This window comes from Mastigoproctus giganteus, chromosome 9 (assembly GCF_048544385.1).
Source record: "Mastigoproctus giganteus isolate SK-2022 chromosome 9, ASM4854438v1, whole genome shotgun sequence".
Lineage (NCBI taxonomy): Eukaryota > Metazoa > Arthropoda > Arachnida > Uropygi > Thelyphonidae > Mastigoproctus > Mastigoproctus giganteus.
In genome coordinates, this window is record NC_143583.1 from 167,763,020 (window position 1) to 167,784,883 (window position 21,864).

The 21,864-nt window shown below is 37.6% G+C and overlaps 1 protein-coding gene across 2 annotated transcripts in view; it reads right to left on the bottom strand.

Moving 5' to 3' along the window:
• Positions 1-13,328: 13,328 nt before the first annotated feature.
• LOC150080877 (DNA topoisomerase I, mitochondrial-like) overlaps positions 13,329-21,864 on the bottom strand; it is a 551,188-nt gene continuing 542,652 nt past the window's right edge. For both annotated transcript variants that reach the window (XM_090381550.1, XM_090381549.1), the window contains one exon: positions 13,329-14,230. In XM_090381550.1, the coding sequence (XP_090237676.1) occupies positions 14,128-14,230 (103 nt within the window). In that variant the 3' untranslated portion in view covers positions 13,329-14,127. The remainder of the gene's footprint in view (positions 14,231-21,864) is intronic.

A 21,864-nucleotide genomic window follows, 5' to 3' on the forward strand; every position in this document is an offset into this window, starting at 1 on the left:
TACATTTTTTAAATGTTTTTTTTTTTTATTATTATTATTTATTATTTATTTTTTTGCTGCTGGTATTTGCCAAGTTGGTTGATGCAAGATTTTAACACTCGAGTGGGCGATTTTATATATATATATTTTGCTGGCTTTCAGGTGTGGGCAGCCCGGCAATGGGATTGCTGGCACTCACCAATCTTGCACTACCACTGGTGGGTGCAGGTTTTTAGTGCTGAATTGCACTTACTGATTTAGTAGACCCACAATCGATTCTCTGTGCCAGGAATGGGCACCAATGGCATTTACTCATGTGCCTGTTACCTGGTGGCAAAGTAGCCCAGTGTTACCTTACAGCACATTACACAAACACTACCTACACATACACTTCCAGGCTAACAGTTTGGGATAATTTTTTGCCCACAGAATACACAGGTGGATATGGACGTAAGTCTATGGACCACCTTGCGACAAGAATGCACATAAGTACCAGCAGGTCTTATGAGACAATGTGCACCCTGCCATGTTGCATTTATTGATGGACAGAAAAAGGACCTTCCAACAGGATAATGTGTTGTATCGTCTGGACCACACTGTGAACGAATGGCTCTAGGAACACACTGAAAATATCACTCATCTTAATTAGCTCGAAATTTGCCTGATCTCAATCCTTCCAAAACATACCTTTGGATGTTTTGGAAGGGAAGTGAGGTGTATGAACACGCAACCATTATCTATTCCGAAACTCTGGAAAGCTTTATAGATAGCATGATTTCCAATCCATAAGGATCACCTCAGACGTCTAGTCAAGTCGTTGTTGTTGTTGGGGTTTTAGGAGCTTTGGTGACTAAGGTTATATTGCTTCATGTATGTGGTCTGTAAATTTCGTGTGTTATGTGGTCGATTTCCTGTTTTCTGGAAATGAAAAACCAGGGTGTCAGGGAAAAAATACCATGCTCCCTTTGTCTGAGACCGACTAAATCAACCACGTTGTGAAAAGGCTCACGAAAATTCCTGACGTCATCGATGAGGACCTGGTGGAGTCAATGCCCAGGCAAATGTGCCCTCGTGGGTAGCACAGTTGGTAGAATCGCCGACTTCCCAGTGACAATGCTGGTCCTCCAGTTTAGCATCACTGGGATCCAAAGTACCGTCTAGGTTCCAGGCTAATGTCAATTGGAAATCCGGCGTTTTTGCTGTGCAGCACGACCTGTGGAAATGGGGATCCTGTTGGTTGAGGGTCCCAGCTTCACAACTTTGGCTCCTGCTTCGACAAGACAGGGTGGTCCTGGATGGCCCAGCTAAGATCAATCGGCTTGTGGGTCCACCTGCAAGGGTTAACTGTGTCAATGCCATGCCCCTACCCTCATGGTCCGAGGTACAGGATTCAGGCTGGTAACAGTGCTGTATGGTGTCTGAGTAGCCCTGGCTTTCCACTCCCAAGTGGGCAGTGAGCTCGAGCCCTGAACCAATACAAAAGCATTATGAATCATGATAAACTTATTTCTTCAAGGGCACCAACCCAGTCCCTATCTGAAAATAGGGGTGGAGAGAGAGAGAAAGCCCTATTTCTGCAAAGAGACAGTGAACTGAAATACCATCAGGGCCACCCCAAGGTTTTTAATTATTCACTCAACCAGCAAATAAGCTATTGGAAAATTGTCACCCTTTTTTAAACAGAAAGGGTTAGCAAATTCCCCTAAATCAGTTGAGGTTTTGTTCTGCAGACCTCTTAATTGAAACAGAAAAATGATAGGCAGTAACCCATGAAACATCAATTGGAGGAACACCAACGAGTGACACCACATAGAACACTGAACTCATCGAGAAGTGTCATTTCAAAGTGAGACCTCAAGGAGGAATTCTGCTCTAAACCACAGGGAGTGATTGCTGTTAAGCGAATTTCTGTGAGGGGATGGAAAACTTGCTCCCACTAGAAACACCCTGCTTTTCATTTCAGTCTTGTAATGAGATTAAAGCTGGTTACATCAACCGTCCAGTGTGTCCCTATGTCCTAAATCCTTTATGGTGCTTCAGGTGCCAGAAATACAGACACAAATGGCCTGCAGTGCAGTCCTTTCAATGCACTCGATATAGTGCAAAGGACCTCGAAACATGTTCAGCTACAAAATCCACTTGCATTGATTGCCCAGAAGACCCAGCCTATTAACGAGCATGCCAGAGGTAGAAAGAAGAAAAAGAAATTCAAAGAATGAAGGCAGAGCTGAACAGGAGGCAAGAAAAGCAGTGAAACATATCAATAAACCCACCTATGCCCAGAAGGTAGCAAGCAGGCAGATGTTCTTTTGGAACTCAGGTGAAAATGGCCATTCCTCCAAGTCATTCACTCCTACCGTATGTTACCTCTGAAGCTCACAAAAATCTGCACCGAAACATCAATCAGCTGCAACTAGTATATTGGCACCACCTAATCAGGCGTGTGCTGGTAAATTTTTAACAACTGGCTCTCTAAAAGAAAGTAGGGGTATTGGTGATTTGAACTGATTTTAATTGTGGCTACTGCTGCTAGAAAATCTCACGATCTCCCGTTCTTTTCGCACGGAACACGTGATTGCATCTCCTGGACTCCGGTGTTTTTGCCACCAGGCGCACTAGCTGCTTTCCCTGATCTTTTGCACCCATGTGACTCCACTCCATTCTTTATTTTTTCCTGATAGCTGCCTCCCATAATCCTTTGCACAGGCCAGACTCCACTTTCTTTATTTTAAATTTTCCTGCTGAATGGCACGTTTTATAAAAATTTCATTTGGTGGAATTTAAACTGAATGAGCTTTATGGGCAGGTACCCTAAATGGGATTAATATGTGAAATTGTAAAGTTTTGAAATTAAATTCAATGAGATGAAATTAAAAGTTCCTTCTCTTCTATCTCACTCAAATTATATTTCAAACAATTTGCACTCTTTAAAGCCCAAAGTAATATGATGGTGTCAATTCTAACATCATATATTGGAAATATGATGTAATGACTTCTTAATATTTTCAAAATTAATTTTTTGTACACTATTGTATAATGAAACCTTTGAGGAATATACTACTTAAGAGTTGCACATTCATTTAAAGTTCCTCTTAGACATTATACAGTATTGAGGAAGGGGGCAAAAAAAAAAAAAAAACATATCTAACAAAAATAAACAGCAAGTGGCTTTAATCAGTTAGCAACCATGTTGGACAGTAAATAATGCAGAGCTGTACCATACACTGAATTGACCACCCCTATGAAAACTGAATGTAACCCACTGACCACATGAGGTACAAGAGTGCGCAATTAGCTGACCTACGTAGCATAGATAAGGGGTCAATGGTTCAGTAGGGAGTAAAATTCTGAGCGTGATGGGTAAAAGGATTTATTGGACTTTGGTAAAGCACAGCACAACAGTGCTGTGCTTTACCCAATACATGGCCCAACCCGGAACAATATCTGGCATGACCATGCGTCGCATGTATGGGCTATACCAGCAGCCGACCCCTGCGGCATCATTTCCTAACCAAGGTTCATCGGCATAAAAGACTTGCCTGGTGCAAAGAGCATGCAAGTTGGACGTTAGAAGACTAGAAGGTGTACTGGTTGGATGAGTCAAGTTATTTACTCCACACCATGGATGGTTGTCGGATTCAGCATCAACAACAAGAGGCTCTTTATCCATCATGCATGGTATCAGAAGTGCAGGTTGCTGGAGGCATGTTTCACTGGCAGGAACTTCAATGCATGGTACACGTGGAACAACATATCACTGGTCTCTGCTATTGTCAACTGCTTGCCGACTGTATACTCCTGCTGTTACTTTTTCCTGAATGGCAATGGTCTCTTCTAAGAGTACAATGCACTGAGCCATCGGACACTCGTGCAGGAATGGTTTGAGGAATACAGTTCTGATTTTCAGTATATTGGTTGGCCTCTGAACTCCCCTGGTATCAATCCCATAGAGGACTTGTAGGACACTATGGAAAGCCATATCAGGCATCTGGATACACTAATCACTTCCATACCTGCATTGCTGACCACATTACACACAGCTTGGTTGGCCTTACTTCCTAAATGCTTCCGACATCTTGTTGAATCAATGCCACGCTGGATAGCTGCTGTACTGAGGGCAAAAGGACCTACGAAGTATTAGGTCGGTCATAATTCAGTGATCACTCGGTGTATAATGCAACACACCAGTGGCCACTCATTTTATTTTGATACCCTATTCACCATTTGATGTCTGTTAATTGAGGATACCCACAAGTTAGCTTCAATGATTGGTGTATCCAGATGCCTGATATGCATTTTGATAGTGTCCCAAAAGCGCTCTATGGGATTGATATCAGTTTGAGGAACACAGTTCTGACTTCCAGCATATCGATTGGCCTCCGAACTCCCCTGATATCAATCCCATAGAGCACTTGTGGGACACTATGGAAAGGCATATCAGGCATCTGGATACACTAATCACCTCCATACTGCATTGCTGACTACATTACAGTATGGAGGTGATTAGTGTATCCAGATGCCTGATATGCCTTTCCATAGTGTCCCACAAGTGCTCTATGGGATTGATATCAGGGGAGTTCGGAGGCCAATCGATATGCTGGAAGTCAGAACTGTGTTCCTCAAACTAATATCAATATCAGCTTGGTTGGCTATACCTCCCGAACACTTCCGACATAAATCAACGCCATGGTGGATAGCTGCTGTACTGAGGGCAAAAGGAGGACCTACGAAGCATTAGGTCGGTGGTCATAATTCAGTGATCACTCAGTGTATGCTCATTTTATTTTGATACACTATTCACCATTTGATATGTCTGTTGATTGAGGTTACCCACACTATCTGTGATGCTATTCAATTTAAAAATATTATTTTTGAGTACAAGCATGTTGCTGTCACTAAAACTAGAGCATTTCCATGACAGAAATACAGGAAAATAGTGTGCAGAGATACTTATTATTATACAAGAGTTAATTTCTGACTAGAAATGTTTATAAGAAATTTACCTGGAAAAAATGCTTTCCCCACACGATTCCTTCAAGTATCGGTGTGTGTGCACACATGAATATTTCAATCTCACTTGAGTAATCTTTCAAACAATTTTCACTTTCAAGACCAAAACAGTAAGCCAGAAATGATTTTTTCTTCTGGTTACTGGTGCTAGAGAAAAGTCACTCACATGTAAGAAAATTGCAAAAACATAGTATATTTTGTAAAGTTTTCACCCGATTTGAATGATATTTTTTATATGAAACCATGCAGGATCACATTTCTGAACATTCTTACATAACGCAAGTATGTTCAGAAATGTGGTCTTTCAGTCTAGCCAAATTATTGTGGACACTTATTTTTGTTAAGCCATTCATGTTTTAACAATTTTATTTACTTAGATTTCTGATAATTTTTGTTGTCGGTAATTTAAAAAATATATTCTCTAGTTTAAGATTTAAAGTGATAACACTTTGCTAATGGCAACATTGTTTGTCTGATCTGTAATTTCTGAACTGCATGTTTGCAGATTAAGTGCCATACATTTAACAATACATTTTTTTGTGAAAGCATATTTCAGTAAGTCATTATTAGTTATTTAGTGGTTAATAAGTATTTATCCTCACATAGAAATATCTGAGTAAGGAAATGAGACTTTGCTGGCAAATTCATCCTTCTCCGTGTAGCTACATTCTACACACATTTTTTTCCATCTGTTTTGGATAAGTTCTTTCAGGCATCTTCAATAGAACTTTTCACTCTGAGCAGAAAACCAGGCTTCCACTTTATTAATTACCTTCTCACCAGACTGAAAAATCTCTGCCCCATAATGGTTTCTTATTTTAGTGAAAGGAGTCTGAAAGGGTTGAGAGAATAAGGTGGGTTTTGCAGATTTTCAAAGCCATACCTGACTGCAAAGTCCATCCACTGTGAGCAGGAATGCTCTTGGTCAAGAGGCAGCATATCTCAAACTTGATAGCCTCTCTTTGCTTTCCCAGCAGGTAATTCTCTCCTATGATACTATTGCTTTTCTTAAGCTAATCTGTAAGATGATACCTTTAAAGTCCCTAAAGAGTGATCTGACCTTGTTGGCAGACAAGGTCAGATCAGTCTGAACTTGGGCATCTTTTTTTTGGGGGATTGGTGAAGATGAATGTTTCTATCATCTGCTCACCTGTTTTATTTGTGGGCCACGGCGATGTACTCAGCATTCATCCATTGTTACAATTTGGTCAAAAAAAAAAAAAAATCATCATTCTCTTTCTCTACAAAGTCCCAACAATTGTACAGAACATTCTCTCCTGTGGAGGTGCCAACAATCTTGGAACCCATCGAGCTGCCCCTTTACACATGTGCAGGACTCATGCATTATGGTGCAAACAGACCCCTTGCAAACACACACACCTGAACTATCTTTGTCAATATTTCAATAGTCTCATATGATGGATAATTCTCAACATATACAGCTTTCATCTCCTCATGAATTTGTTTTGCTTCTTTGCCTTGAAATGATGAAATTTTATAAAGAACCTCAACCTCCTCCAGCATACCATCTCTTACTGTATTTGTGGTTCTAGTTCAGTAATTGATGGATATAAAAAAACAAATATACATACTTTAATTTATGACACTTAGTAGTGTATGTGTGTATATATGAACTTTGCACAATCTCTCCATGGTTGGAATTGATTGAAAAGGCTCTCATCTATGTGGTCTGCACTTGTTAACAGGAGGGAGTCCTTCTACTTGGATTGTATATAATTAAATGGAAAGGGTGCAAAATATTTGTTTATGCTATTGATGCAGTGCTAGGTGGATTGGAAAACTACTAGCATTGGAGGGGGGGGATACACAGTCTAATAGATTAACAATAGCTGCAGGTAGAGGTGAAGGTGATTCCTGCACTGCTTTTACTGGAATATTCAGCAATCCAGAAAGCAAGGTATTGGAGATTTCCAGGCCTCCTGTGGGTCATCTTGGAACAAGGAAATATATGGGCTGTGTTAGGGTAACTAAGAGGGAGCACAGGTGCATGTATACTTGCATGTATACCAATGCTAAGAGCAGAGTAAATAAATTTGAATTTGAAGTGCTGCCCAAGTCATCAAATGAAGATATTATGGGGACATAAGAGAGGAGTGATGTCACTCAGACATAAAGGATGCATAATTTGAATATGAGGAGTACAATGTACCGAAAGGAGTACAGGAGCAAACCCTGGACAAACAGGGAGTGGGGAGACAGATGTGGAGGAGAGGAATAGATGAAGATAGAGAAGCTGGATAATAGGAAGGATCATATAGCTAATAATAATAACAAACAGGGAGCGGGGAGACAGATGAGGAGGAGAGGAATAGATGAAGATAGAGAAGATGGATAATAGGAAGACTACCTGGAAATAGTAAGTTAAAGGGTTAGGGTACGATACCTCTCTGGAAGGAAATGGGAGGGGGCAGTTTAGAACAGAAACAAAAGGGAGATAAAGATTCTAGAGGGGAGTAAAGTCATAGGGACTAGGGTGCCATATGTGGGGGAGAAGAGATCACACATTGTAGACATGCAGTGCTTATCTGCTAATAATCCCACCCTGGCCAGGCCTGCTGAAGCCGGTGTCAGCACATCATGCATCATGCCTCAGAAGAGGGGACATCAGTGATGAGCTATAATGTTTAAAATAATTTCCGTAGAACGAATGGATTACAATATACAACTTTGTGCGCATTGTCCTCACCTCTGGCCTTTAGGTAATTAGAAAGCGCGAATTAAGGGTAAAAGGGGTTACCATCCCACAACGTTAATGGTGTCCGTAAAATCTATGCAGCCACATTCCGAGAAGTTGAGCTAGTTAATATGCTTTCAATAGCCAGTCAGAGGATTAAGAAGATTCCCGACATGATCAACCTATGTTGTGGTTCCCCTTTACTCCGACAAGAAGTCATATGTTTTTCGGAGAAGTGAGTGATCCACGCATTTCAGTAAATTTCTCTGTCTACGTTTACATGGTCACAGTAGCTGAATATCCGAGTGATTTCGATATTTTGCACAGTATTCAAAGAACTAGTGACAGTAGCAATGTTGAGCGGGGATGAGGCAACTAAGATATTAAATAAACTTTCTGAAGATGAAATGTTGGCAGATTTGGAAACCACGTCGAGGCTTTCACTGTGAAAAAAATGTTCTAAAATATAATGGCATATAGGCAATAATTAAAAAAAACAAAAAAACTATCACCAATCTCCAAAAAACCTGTGCGAGTTAAGAGGTTGATTGATAAAGAACTTGATGTGGAAACTATAAAGATCAGTCGTGTGTTCGGGCCATAATGGACAGCTTGTAGCTTATGGATGGAAATTGAGGGTTGGAGGAATTATCCCGCTTTGTGCAAACATTTTGAATCAGAAAGTTAATTAAATATTCTGGATTATTAAACTGACTTTTCAATCTGGAATTTCTTAACGATTTAGCACTAATGATAGACATCCTGCAAGAGCTCTCTTACCATTCAGAAGCTTTACAGAATCATTATGGTAAAAGCATATAAATAATTTTTCTAACTATCAATTCTATCCCTAATTTGAAAAATCCTGAAGGAAATTATGAAGCTAAAATTGAGAGCATGTTGAAGTTGAAAGAATGGTAAGTAAGAACACATTTAAAAAAATTACCTTGTGAGATGTTATTAAGGATAAGTTATTAATAAAACAGAGTAATTTTAAATTAAATAAAGAAAATATTGATACTATTGATGATGAGGAATTGAAAGAAATTTTAAACATATGCTACCTGGAATCGTGGAATATGAAAGAACTTTCGTCTCCGTGGCAAGACGGTGAAAAACGAATAAGAAATTTAAGTTTTCAGATAAAATATGAAATAAAAATTAATCATTTTAGAGATTTTGTCGAAGACAGTTTAACTTTAAAAATCGAGTGAAATTCCCTCTTCAATTATAAAAGTAAGAAATATCTTTGAAACCATTGCAATTAGCAGTGCTTTCAGCGAAATGAATAATATTGTATAAATGAATGAATAATGTTGACAATTAAACACATTACAGATTATGTTGACCATACATCTAAATGGAAAACCATTGCTTCAATTTGACCTGGATCGTTATGTCAAATCATTCTTTTGTAATCTTGGCTCAGCTATTGAGCAAAGCAGATCGACATTGTATATGGCAATTCTTAGAATAAATTTTTCTTGAATATTTGTATAATAATTTATTTTTATGTAATCTGTGATTATTGTGTACCTTTTCTAGAAGAGTGTTTTTTACATAATATTTGTTTTTATATTGTAGAACGTGTTATTTTTTATTCACAATAATAAAATTTTATCATGAAAAAAAAAAAAAAAAGTATCCATTATATTTCCCTAGTTTTTTTTAAAAAAAAGAGAGAGATGAATAAAAAAGTGGCGCATGTACTGAGCATGCACGTTAGATGGTTTTATGTGAATCCTTCATGCTTCTTTTAGGTATTTTGATTTGGATATTGATTACGAAATAGAGCTTTTGTATTGTAAATATTTTATTGAACATTCGCAAATTTTTATAATTTCTGGAAGACAAGATACAATGGATTTATGAAAACTAAAGTAATCGATGTGTACCTGCGATTGCAATGTATCTAAATGTCTAGAAAACAGTGTCGATTGAAGTACTGATCTTGTAGTTGAAATGACATACGTAGCTGTTCAGGGCACCTAACAATGGAATGTTACGAAAATGTGAGACGAAAAAATAAATTGTTGACAAATATTTGTATTGTTGCAGTAATACTTCAGAAAGTATGATTGTGACATTATACTATTAAAAAATTCTAAAACGTTAGAACTCAAGATACTAGTGTATCCAGGTATCATCATAAGGGGGGGGGGGGGGGGAAGATGACCAGGCTGACTCGAGATATCATATACTGGTCACCAAAAAATGCGCCACGCATTCTAATCACGTTACTAGTGTGAAGCGCCTCTGGTGGAAGCCTGCCGCGGATTATGTCATGGAAGTGACGTCATCTGCGGCAGGAATCCCCAAGGATGTTTCACATCAAAAAGTTGGCAAAACTGCGAACCCATTATTAAAATATTTACAGCTCACCACTGGGGGACATAACATCAGCAGAGCAGGTGGAGGGTTTCCTGGTAGGTCGCCCCACCACAGTCTAATTGGGGGGGGGGGGAAGGCTGTTAGAACAAAACATACATTTGCACATTTTTTTTTAGATTGAATAACAGCACACTCATATTTATCATCTTACTTTCACCATCATACAGACAGCAAGAAACAGTGCCACCTAAATAGAACAACTACCAAGACATCGCTTTTTTTTTATTTACATACTAATCGCAAACATTCATTCGGTCACCACATGGTTTACACAGGTGACCTAACATTCACTCACATTTATATTAATTTGCAAGAATAGCTAATTTAATTTGTTTTTCTATTTTATTATATACTATTTTATTTTATTTTTACTAAAATACTATTCTATTTTATTTTATTATATATAGTATACATATTCAAGGTACAGTAATTAACACTTATAAGACATGTTCAGTTATTCCCCATTTTCACACACTTATCCTACTCATTACAGTACCCAGAATAGGACAGCATGCATTTTTTTTTCTTTGCACGTTAAGTGGACTTATTTCCCCCCCCCCCCCTCCAGTTGTGTACACACATCACTCATGTGTCCATTTACGACTGCATCTACTGAGATCTTATAATAATTTATCTTATGTGTTTATTAATACAACTGAGATATGCTAAATGATATCAAAAATTAAATAATTAAATGGGATAGGAATATTTTTTTCTCTTTGAAAATTATAAAATATTTATTTATTTCGTATGATGTGATCAATACACGAAGGAACCAGTTTTTTCTTGCTTCCTTCGTGTATCGTGGCCGGGATATCCAACCAACCGGTTGGTTCGGCACCATCGTGATATCCAGCCCGAGGCGGGAATCGAACCCGCGACCTTTGGGTTGCTGGGCAGGCACTTTACCTACCCGGCTAGCCCGGTCGGCGATATAAAATATTGAAACATCTGTATAACACATGGTGGCTCATATCAAAAAACTTCATTTTCACTGATTTATTAGTGACTATTACTTCAGACTAATAAGTCTAGTGAAAACGTGGTCCCACGTTTCTGTGGCCTATTAATGTTAAGGTGTACTACCGAACAGGGAAAAATCAACATTCCAGAAATGAGCTGTCATCCTTGAAAACATAAAAGTCACTGAAGGCAAAGAGCGAAAGTGGGAAGAAAGTTTCCATCTCAATAACCATTGTTTTTCTATAGTAGGAAAGTAAGAGTTTCCTACCACGTCACTCACGGCTAATAGTCTATTGAACAATAATGCTACAATGCTGTATTATTGGGAATTCCAGAACACTGTTGTTGTTATTGGGTTTAATGACACAAGGGCTACTGAGGCCAAATTGTGTCTATTCATAGTTTAATTGCATGACCATATCCTTATACTAGAATATTGTACACAGAATGTAAACTTTTTTGCTATTAGGAAATAATGATGTTCCTACTGCAGTGAGAATTTGGATAATTTTAAAATATCTGTATCCAAATCAAAGTTTGCCATGATTTAATACAATAGTAACAGTGGTGCATAATATATCTCCAAACCTTTTGTTTTTATTCTTGTACTACCTAAAATATGAATTTGATGAGATACCATTCTTCAGTCAGAATCCTTTCTGCTAATCTATATGCAAACTGTTCTATTAAATTTTTTTAAATTCTAACTTTGGAGACTCCTTCTCACTCCCTAAATTGATGAATTCATTTATGAACCATGAACTAACTCATTTATGCTGTGTTACATGCCAGCATCTTACTAAAAATGTTTTACAACTAATGAAGAATCATTATAAAATCACTACCACACAATTTATCCTTTGAAAGTTCACGATTTTCGCTAGTATAAAAAGTATATCCCATTCAAGTGGCTTCTAGGGCTGGATTAGATGCAAAAGCACCAGCTTCTACTACATTTATGTCACAACATATTGAACTTGTTTGTTTTTAATTGGTAAAAATTAATGGTATGGAATTTGGCATGCAACCAAAATATATGGTCTTCCTTTTCTTCCTAGTAATGATTCCCATAAAAGTATATTTGCTCAGTTAGAAAAAATATATTCATTATTGTATGGTACACATATATACAAGTAATCTGCACTCCCCTCCCAAACAACCCCTGCATAGGTATAAACTTATTTTAAAATATAAACATCATTATTCCAGGCAGAATTGGAGAACTTATTACCACAAACATTTCAACTGTGCTTGTGAAAATTTGTTTATTTCTGTTAAAATGTGTCATGTACAGACAATGAGATGAAGTGTGACAATACGTGGAAGGAGAGGCACTACACTGCACAGTACCAGAAGCTACTGTGGACAAAAAAGTCACACATACAACTTTCACAAACACATTCGATTTATCAGATGATATGATACTACAGTAGTTGACAAAACTGTAGATTTTCTTAATTACAATTCACATGCTTCCATCATTAACACACTGAAAACTAACCATAAAAAAAGTGATAAATTACTTAAAATTCCATTAATATAACTTAATGCCTAAAAAAAAAAAATCTTACATATTTGGACTCATAAGGTATATAAAACATTTCAACAACAGAAGAGCTCAATTAGTAACATAATATTCTTAAATATTTTCTTTCTTTCCCTCTGTTTTTTTTAATGGCTTAGAGTTAGAGTAAGAGTTAGCCTTTATTTATTGATGTTTTTTTTAAAGTTTTTCAATTTAAAACCTCAAATTACATGTAAATTAAAATCTTGTGTGAGAAATACATCACTTCAGAACAAGGATGCTGGTCCTTATAGCATTAAAAAAATCATGATAAGTTATAATGAAATACACTACTAGCTAACTGGAATTAAAAATTAGGGATAAACTTTGCATGGTATTTAACGAATAAAATCACTAATACATCCAGATCCCATACGTTAGGAATAACTGTTGATATACAAAACCATAGTGTATATAATATAGCATGTATGTGTAGGTATTATATATAAATATATGTGGTACATATCCTTTAGAGTGGGTATAAAGATACCAATACACATCTAAAACAAACTGTGATATCTCCTAAAAACAGTTAATGAAATAATTTACATGCACCCATTTTGCTTTAAAATTAATGGGAAGAAGTTTTTTTTTTGCAATGCACAACTGCCATGCAGTGTTAATTTCTAAAATAAAATAAATTAACCATTCCTAATTTCTGTGTTTTTTTCTTTCTTTTTCTTTTTTTTTTTTTATATATATATCTGAAAGAAGTTCATTTTCTTTCTTTCCACTATAGCAACATGTCAATAAAAAGTTGGAAGACCATAATTCAAGTTCATTAATTTTTTTTTGTTTCAATAATTCACTCTTTCCTATACAGAATCAGTTATTACAATGAATGGCTTCCTATTACGTTCCTATAACCAGATTTATCCACAAATATTAAAAAACTATACAACCTATACATTTCTAGAGAAATACATTTTTCAAATCATATCATATTTATGTATTATCATCTAATACTTCACCTTAGCTAATAATTTAACAGATGAGACCCAGTCTCACGTACTGCCAAATGACAGGTGTCCACAGTGTCTTCTAGGTCCATGACCACTTTTCACGTGTACATACAATTTTTGTAATAAATTCTATGCATTAAATGTACTTTCATCCTGTTCAACACATAAAGAAAAACCAACTTTTGATTTACAAGACATAAATAATCACGTAAAATCCCATGCCTGCCATTCTACATTAAAGCATATATTAAAGGGTGGTATTTAGAAATTGTCAGGTGAAAGGAAACGGCAGTAGCCACAGCAGATGTTTCTGAAAAAATGCAGCACATCTGAGATGAAATGACAGGCACAGTGCAGGATGATGAACACTTAAGTGGAATGAACTCCTGCACTTCATCAGATGAGAGGAAAGACAACTACAGCACTATTTCGGACTTTCCTCTAGTTGCTAAAAATTGATGCTCCACACAAATTTGAAGGCAGGTAAAAGACACTTTTATTTTCTCACCAATAAGAGTGTCAGCCTCAAGCCTTTGGTTTGCTTGAAGGCTGACTGATCTACATCAGAACTTGAAATCTGGTCCAGCCATTTCTATGGCCCACCGGAATTTATCTCGTTGTGTGCGGTTATATATTTTTTCTATCGGGACTCCCCATTTTTTACACCTATAAAGAAAAAATGAAAACTATTAAAAACAAGAAAAAAATTTATTTTGAGTTTGTATACTTCATTTATATGCCAACATTTTGGAAGGGCCATCAGCAGTCACTGGGATTTAAGTCTGTAAACACAATAAACCAAATGGGTGTCTTTGAAAACTCTTTGCATTACTGCTTATAATGTGATATTGTTAACTGCTGAATTTAGAAATAAAGGCTACTCATGTTATATGCATTAAGATGTCATAACTAAAAAGCCTAATTTTAGCATTCTAATGGTTCAATTAAAGCACTGATCCTCAATCTGTGGTATGACATCCAATTTTATTACAGAATATTTAATTCCACCTTTATTTCAGGAATGTGAATAACAGTAAGAAGTATATATAAATACACATGGAAAGGACACTGAAATGGAGCCATACAACTAATATTGAGTTGGGCTTGATTGACTTACAGAATAGCTCAAGCACATCACTACATAAATACTAGAAGGTCCTTGAACACATCTGGAGATATGGATCACTATGCTATCTGCATAGTATCCCATTATTATCCCACACTGGAAAAGGAAGGCGCTATGCGCCTGATAGCCCATTTTACCTCATTCCATGTATGTTCAATGTGGGAGGCCAATGGAGGGTGAAAGCTTCAAGATGCCAGGGTGTTAACAAAGCATGTTAGTACAGTCAGTCCTGCTATAACGGTACATGTGTTCCTAAAAATATCCGCATTATGGTATTTCACACATTAAAAACAACAAGGCACTCAAAAAAATGTTCAGTGTTGTAAAAAAGTCAGAAAACTCAATAAAATTGCTAACACAGGCTTAAAGATCTTAAATTTCTAATAAATAAATAAACATAACACTATAATATTTACATACTAATTTATATTTCTGTTCACTGACTTTTTTTTTTTGATTGTAAAATTTAAAACAGTAAAAAAAGATAAGTAATCAATAACAGCAAACATGGCACACACAAATTGCACAAGTGACATATGAAGTAAAAAGTATGAAGCTTAAAAAAATAGGAACGAAAAACACATTTCACACCATAATAACATAATAACCCACAGATTTCCAGCTATCAGGATTATCGCAAATGCAATAAGATCGAGTTTGCTATCAGTTTATAATTAGATTGCACTGACAGGAACGCCCAATAAATCAGGAACTGCAAATCGTTTTTGTTTTATGGTAGTGACCTCCTTAAAACGTGACTCAGCCTACAATATCGCCTGTTATCTTGAGAATACAGTGAATGACAACAAGTGTCTCTGACTGTTACAACTATAGTAAATGGGAAATATAGCTCTCATACATTTTTTAAGATTTGAAAACTTGTATGTATTGCTGCACAGGTTGCTATGTTCAGATTGGTGCTAGGTTTTGCATTCCCCGTGTTACTCGCAGATGAAATTGTGCATGAGCCAACGTGAAAATTGTGTTATATTTGCATTGTTCCCTATAATATCATTTGCGTTCGAGCAAATTCACATTGCTAAAATGCAGGTAATAGTAGAACTGACTGTTGTGGTGTAATGGTGTGACGACTTTTTGTAGTGCACACGGAGTCCCTTGATACCAGTGAAGTAACATTTGGATGTCAAAGGATAGCTGGAAATTGCTTCAAACCCTTATCACACACAACAGTGGTCACTTAATTAGGTAAACTTAGCCTTTTCATGAAATGAAGTGTTACTCTGGGCAGAAAAGGAGGGATGCTATATTCTGCAATACATTGAAAATGGGCAAGACAGAAGATTTAAGTGACTTTGAATGTGGAATGGTAGTCAGTGCCAGATGCACCAGAATGAGTATCTTAGAAACTGTAGCTTTGCTGGGGTTTTTCACATAAAAACTGTAACTAGAGTGAATCATGACTGGTCTAATAACCAAATAACATCCAGCCGATGTTGGACATTGTGCTTGGAAACAGGATCACCACTGATGTGAGAAGCAAATGGAGGGTAGCAAAACTTGTGCAGGTAACACAAAGGCAATAGTTGGTTAAATAACAACCCAGTACAGTAAAACACTGTTAATTAAACAGGCATTTCAAAATGCATGGATGTGGTTTCACAGTCAATGACCAAACTGGGAACTTTACTGCCACACCTTGCATAATAAAGGAACTAGGGCAGAGCTTTCCAAAGTGAGTGCTATAACGACTTATGGTGTTGCTGAATTTTGGTACAATATCAGCATTGTCGTTACTTTGACTTCTTTTCACTGCATATACTGATAACATTGATTAATTAAAATACAATTATTGATTAATATATTAAGAAGTTATATTCATTTCTTCACATACTTCACACTCAGTGGCTAGTGAGAAATGGACATTTTCCTTCTCTTTGAAATTTAATAAATGGTGTAGTTCAATCTCATGTGCCTTAGTTAAGTTTGTCTCTCTTGTTCTTGTATTTTTGGTCCAAAAAAAAAAGGGGGGGGGGGGTAAGTTGTCCAGTTATTTTTGGCACATACTTAGTGTGTCACTGTCAAAATAGTTTGACATACATCATGAATCCATCTACCCATTCAACCAGGTGGCAATAAAACACCAAGGGGAACAAAATATTAATGCCGCCTGCATGCATGCACGCACACCTTTATCAGTATGGTATTAAAGGAAAATCATTTTATTCCACACCTTCTTCCAAGTATTCACAACACCAGGTGAGATGTAGGTGCCTGTAATGTGAGGTCAGCAGGAAATTTTGAGTCAGATGTCTGCTCTAATAACTCAATCCAAATGGAGAGCACACTGAACAGTCCTGATGCTAAATGCACTTGACTGTTGCATTTTGCACTAGTACAATACGGTCAGTTCAACCACTGTAATCATCTTATTGGTCTTCATAAGCTGTTATAGTTATCTCTCATTCTGTTCATTCCCTATCAGTTTTCCCCAAGAAGGTCAGGAACAGCCTATTAGCACGGCCTCTTCCTACACTCATCACGTCGATTGTTGACAACTCCCCTGCCCACCTTCACTCGGTAATTTTGAAACAAGTGTGAAGCTTGTTTTCTTTTGTCTGATTACCTCATCAAAACTGCAGCCAATGTACCAAGGCATTATCAAGAATTTTAAAATACACTACCGAAGGGGCACACTGAAAAAAATTATATTGGGAATAGAAACCAACCAACCTTAGATTCTGTTATAGATTTATGGATGTGCATATCAGAGTTATGGAGTCAAGATGATGTGATGGGAACAATGATTAAGAATTGTTTTGCAAAAGCAGGTGGTCCTTGAAGCTGTGGCAGATATTCTCTCAGATATGCCAGACAAGTTGTGCTTACTACCTGGGAGTCTAAAATGCTGATGGAACTGATATTCGGGTGACACTCAAGTCAAGTGAACCCAATTTCAGCGAAGTCCGAATGGTCTGTGACAGCCAAATCCTCTGCTTGCACCTTCATGATGGTGGGACTGTTAGTAATCTTGGGTATAACCCCCATGCACACACACACTGGAGATGACCACCCACACCATACAGAGAAATGCTGCCCCTCTGAGTTGCCAGGCAATACTAGGTGGTAGATGGCTCTCACCAACCGGTGCAATACCACCACTTTGCATATTGGAGGCTTGAAGTGGTGGAACCCATGTTTAGTCTTCAGAGCTAAGTTCCGGTCAATCCTTCCCCAAATCTTTCATCATGCAGTATGATTGATGTCTTTTGAAGTTATGATGATCATCATGACGAGTTCCAAACTTCCTTACAAGCCAAGGGTACAGCTCTAAAATGGTGTTCACAGGCCACCCACTAGTTAACACACAGGACCGAATCTATTGGTAACTCTATAAGAGCTTTCAGACTAGCTAGTGTATAATCTTGCTACCTCTACTCTGCCAGTTAGCGACTGGAGGGAGTCCGAGTAGTGTGTACGCGGGGCACACTGTCAATGCCGCATTATGTCGAGGATCTGGGTATATTCTTACCATGTGTATGCCATATCCAAAAATTTCATTACTTCATACAACATGTCCCCCCCACCCTTTCTTACTATTGAATACACCTTGAATTGTCAAACTAATAGAGCGAGTAATCTTATCTGGAAAAAGATCTAAACCTCCCAAACACTTCCTAGTTCATTTTACAAAAATACACGGTCTAAATTCTAATCTCAACAAATGTCCATTTCTACTTACAGTCTGCCAAACCCCATGTACTTTTTCTGAAATAATCTCGGTTATCGGTTGATTCAACTACTGCTCATCTCACTTGCACAAATTATTCGCTTTATGATTCCTTTCACCACAAAGATGGTACTTGTGCATAAGTTCATTCCAATATTCCCTGTCAGAGACTTGGTAATTTGGAATCTCCTCTTTTTGATCTTCTTTGGCTTGAAATCTCTCTGCCTCATTCTGTCAAATTCATCTGTTGTCTCTACCATTCTCCCAACTCCACTAAGCACTTGGAGCTCTTTGACTTCTTCTCTTTGCAACTTTCCTAACAGTGAGGTACTTTTCCTTGGTGATTTTAATGTCCACAACTTCAGCTTGCTTCTGTTTTCTAGTCACACTGGCCCAGCTGGTTGAGATGCTGAGGCTTTTGCAATTAGTAGTAATAGTAGTAGTCGCATGTGATGCAAAAAAGCAAATGTATGAGCTTATGCAGCATCAGCCAACAAAAAAAAAAAAAAAAAAAAAAAAATCACACCATTCTCTGCAAATGCCTGTCCAGTTCCTCCTTAAATTTATTCAACCTATCAACTTCCACAACGACAGATGGAAGTTTGTTCCAGCAATTAACCACCCGCTGGCTAAAGGCAAATTTCCGCACATCTATTCTACATGTCTTTTCTTAATTTGAATTTATGCCCCCTTAGGTTCGTAATCTGAACAAGTGGAAGGATCCCATCAGAATTCAGCGTGCTCAACCCATTCAAGGCCTTATATACCTCAATCAGATCACTGCGCAGGTGCCTATTCTCCAGCCATTGCAATTTTCAGAACTTAAGCCTCTCTTGGTAAGAGGATCCCTTCACCAATCTTGTTGCCCTTCTCTGTACATGCTCAAGTAAATCTACATCCTTCCTAAAATGAGGCTTCCAGAGTAGTACTCAAGTACTTAAGTACTGCTCTGGAGTACCCATGCCTTGAGCACGCAGTACTCAAGGCGTGGCCTGACCATTGCATTATACAGAGGGATAATCACCTCCTTTTCCCTGCTAGCAAAATTCCTATATATCATTGACAAAACCCCATGACCTGCCTTGGCAGCCTGTCTGCATTGTCAGAAAACTTCATATCTGCCTGCACAATTACTCCCAGGTCTTTTTCATTTTCTACCACCTTAAGTTTAGTACCACACAGTTGGTACGTTTCTCTGGGGTTACTTCTACCCATATGCAGTACTTTGCATTTGTCAAGGTTAAACTTCAGTTGCCACTTCTTAGCCCATCTGCCCAAATTATCTAGATCCTGTTGCAGTAGCACACTGCCATTACTGTCATTAACAGCCCTGCCAACCTTTGTATTATCTGAAAACTTCGACATTAAGCCTGATATACCTTCATCAATATCATTGATAAATATACAAAACAACAGTGGACCTAACACCGAACCCTGTGGGACACCACTAATAACAATAGTCTACGAAGAGCAGCACACATTGATTACCACCCTCTGTCTTCTCCCACTTAACCATCCTTTTATCCATTGTAGCAACTTACCCTTAATACCATTCTGCTCCGATTTGTACAATAGTCTTTCATGCGCAACAGTGTCAAAAGCTTTCCTGAAATCCAAATATATGATATCAAAATTATTTTTTGCATCCAGTCCCTTTGTAACCACATCATAATATCCTATAAAATTTGTCAGACAAGACTTTCCCTTAACAAACCCATGCTGTGTCTGAATTATTGCTGCAGTCTTGTCTAGACGATCCTGCAATGCATCTTTAACCAGCGACTCCATTATTTTACCCGGAACAGAAGTTAAACTAACTGGTCTGTAATTACTCGTGTCACCCTTCGATCCCCCTTTGTGAATTGGGGATACATATGCACATCTCCAGTCCGTGGGAACCTCCCCCGAGTCCAAGGATGCTCTCATAATTATGGCTAAGGGTTTGCTTAGTTGCTTTGCCGCCTCCTTTAATATAACTGGATAGATCCCATCCACTCCAGGTCCTTTTCTTACGTTTAAATTCAACAATTTCTCTTCCACTTTGCTCTCAGTTATTACAAAATCATTAAGTATCTTGCTACAATTTGATAACCTTCTGCCATTTTCAAACCTTAATAATTCCTCACGTGTGAATGTAGATGCAAAATACTCATTCAGTTTGTTTGCTATCTGAGCAGGATCACAAACAGTCGAACCATCAATGTCAAGTGGACCAATCAGATTCATCCCCTTCCTTTTAGAGTTTATATAAGTAAAGAAATCCTTGCTGTTTTTCTTAGCATCTTTTGCCAAGGATTTCTCGTAATCTGCCATAGGCTTCTGAGTCGCTTGATAATTTATATGCATCCCATGCATTTTTCTTCTCTGTTACGAGTCTCATTAGTTCATTTGACAACCATTTAGGCCTAAACCTTGAACAATATTTCTTAATAGGTATGAAACTTTTAGTAGCTTCCACGATTAATTACTTGAATTCTTCCCGTTTAGAATTTACTGTTGGTAACATCGTCAGTTGATCCCACTGTACAGAATTTAAAAACTGTCAGAGACCACTGTACTCGCCTTTACGGAAGCAAAAACCCTTTCCTTTACCCCTGATGTTATTAAATCTTTAAGTAAATCCCACGTCAGTACACTGTGAGCACTGCCACCTAGTGGTTCTTTTATCTGCAAATTCTTAATACATGAATGATCACTGCTGATAACCAGATCAAGAGTATTACTTTCTCTGGTTGCCTCTCGAACATGCTGCTGCAGAAAACAATCATCCAATAAATCCACAAAAGTCTGACTAGTGTGTGTGAGTGCCCAACCCACAATTTCCAGTCAATATCTGGGAAGTTAAAATCCCCCATTACAAGACATTCCGATTTACTAGCCCACTCTATTTCTCTGTACAATTGTTCATTGTACTCATTCAAGTCATTAGGCCTATAACACACTCCTAGTCTTATTTTTGCTTTCGCAGTGCTTATGTCAAACCAAACTGATTCAACAGTGCACTGTTCATCTATATCAACTGGATGCACTTCTTTTACTAATGACTAATTACTAATGACCTTGCAAATAAATTTGCAAGGTCAAAAAGAATTTGCAGATAAAGGAACTACTAGGTGGCAGTGATCACAGTGTACTGATGTGGGATTTACTTAAAGATATAATTACCGTCAAGGGTAAAGGAAAGGGTTTTTGCTTCCGTAAAGGTGAGTACAGTGGTCTCAGACAGTTTTTAAATTCTGTACAGTGGGATTCTAAGTGGGAAGCATTCAAGGAATTAATCATGGATGCTACTAAAACGTTTCATACCCATTAAGAAATATTGTTCAAGGTTTAGGCCTAAATCGTTATCAAATGAACTAATGAGACTTGTGACATAGGGAAAAAAATGCATGGCATGCATATAAATTATCAAGCGACTCAGAAGCCTATGGCAGATATAACCTAGTCAGTAATCAGGTCACAAAGGAGGTTAGGCAGGCGAAGGCA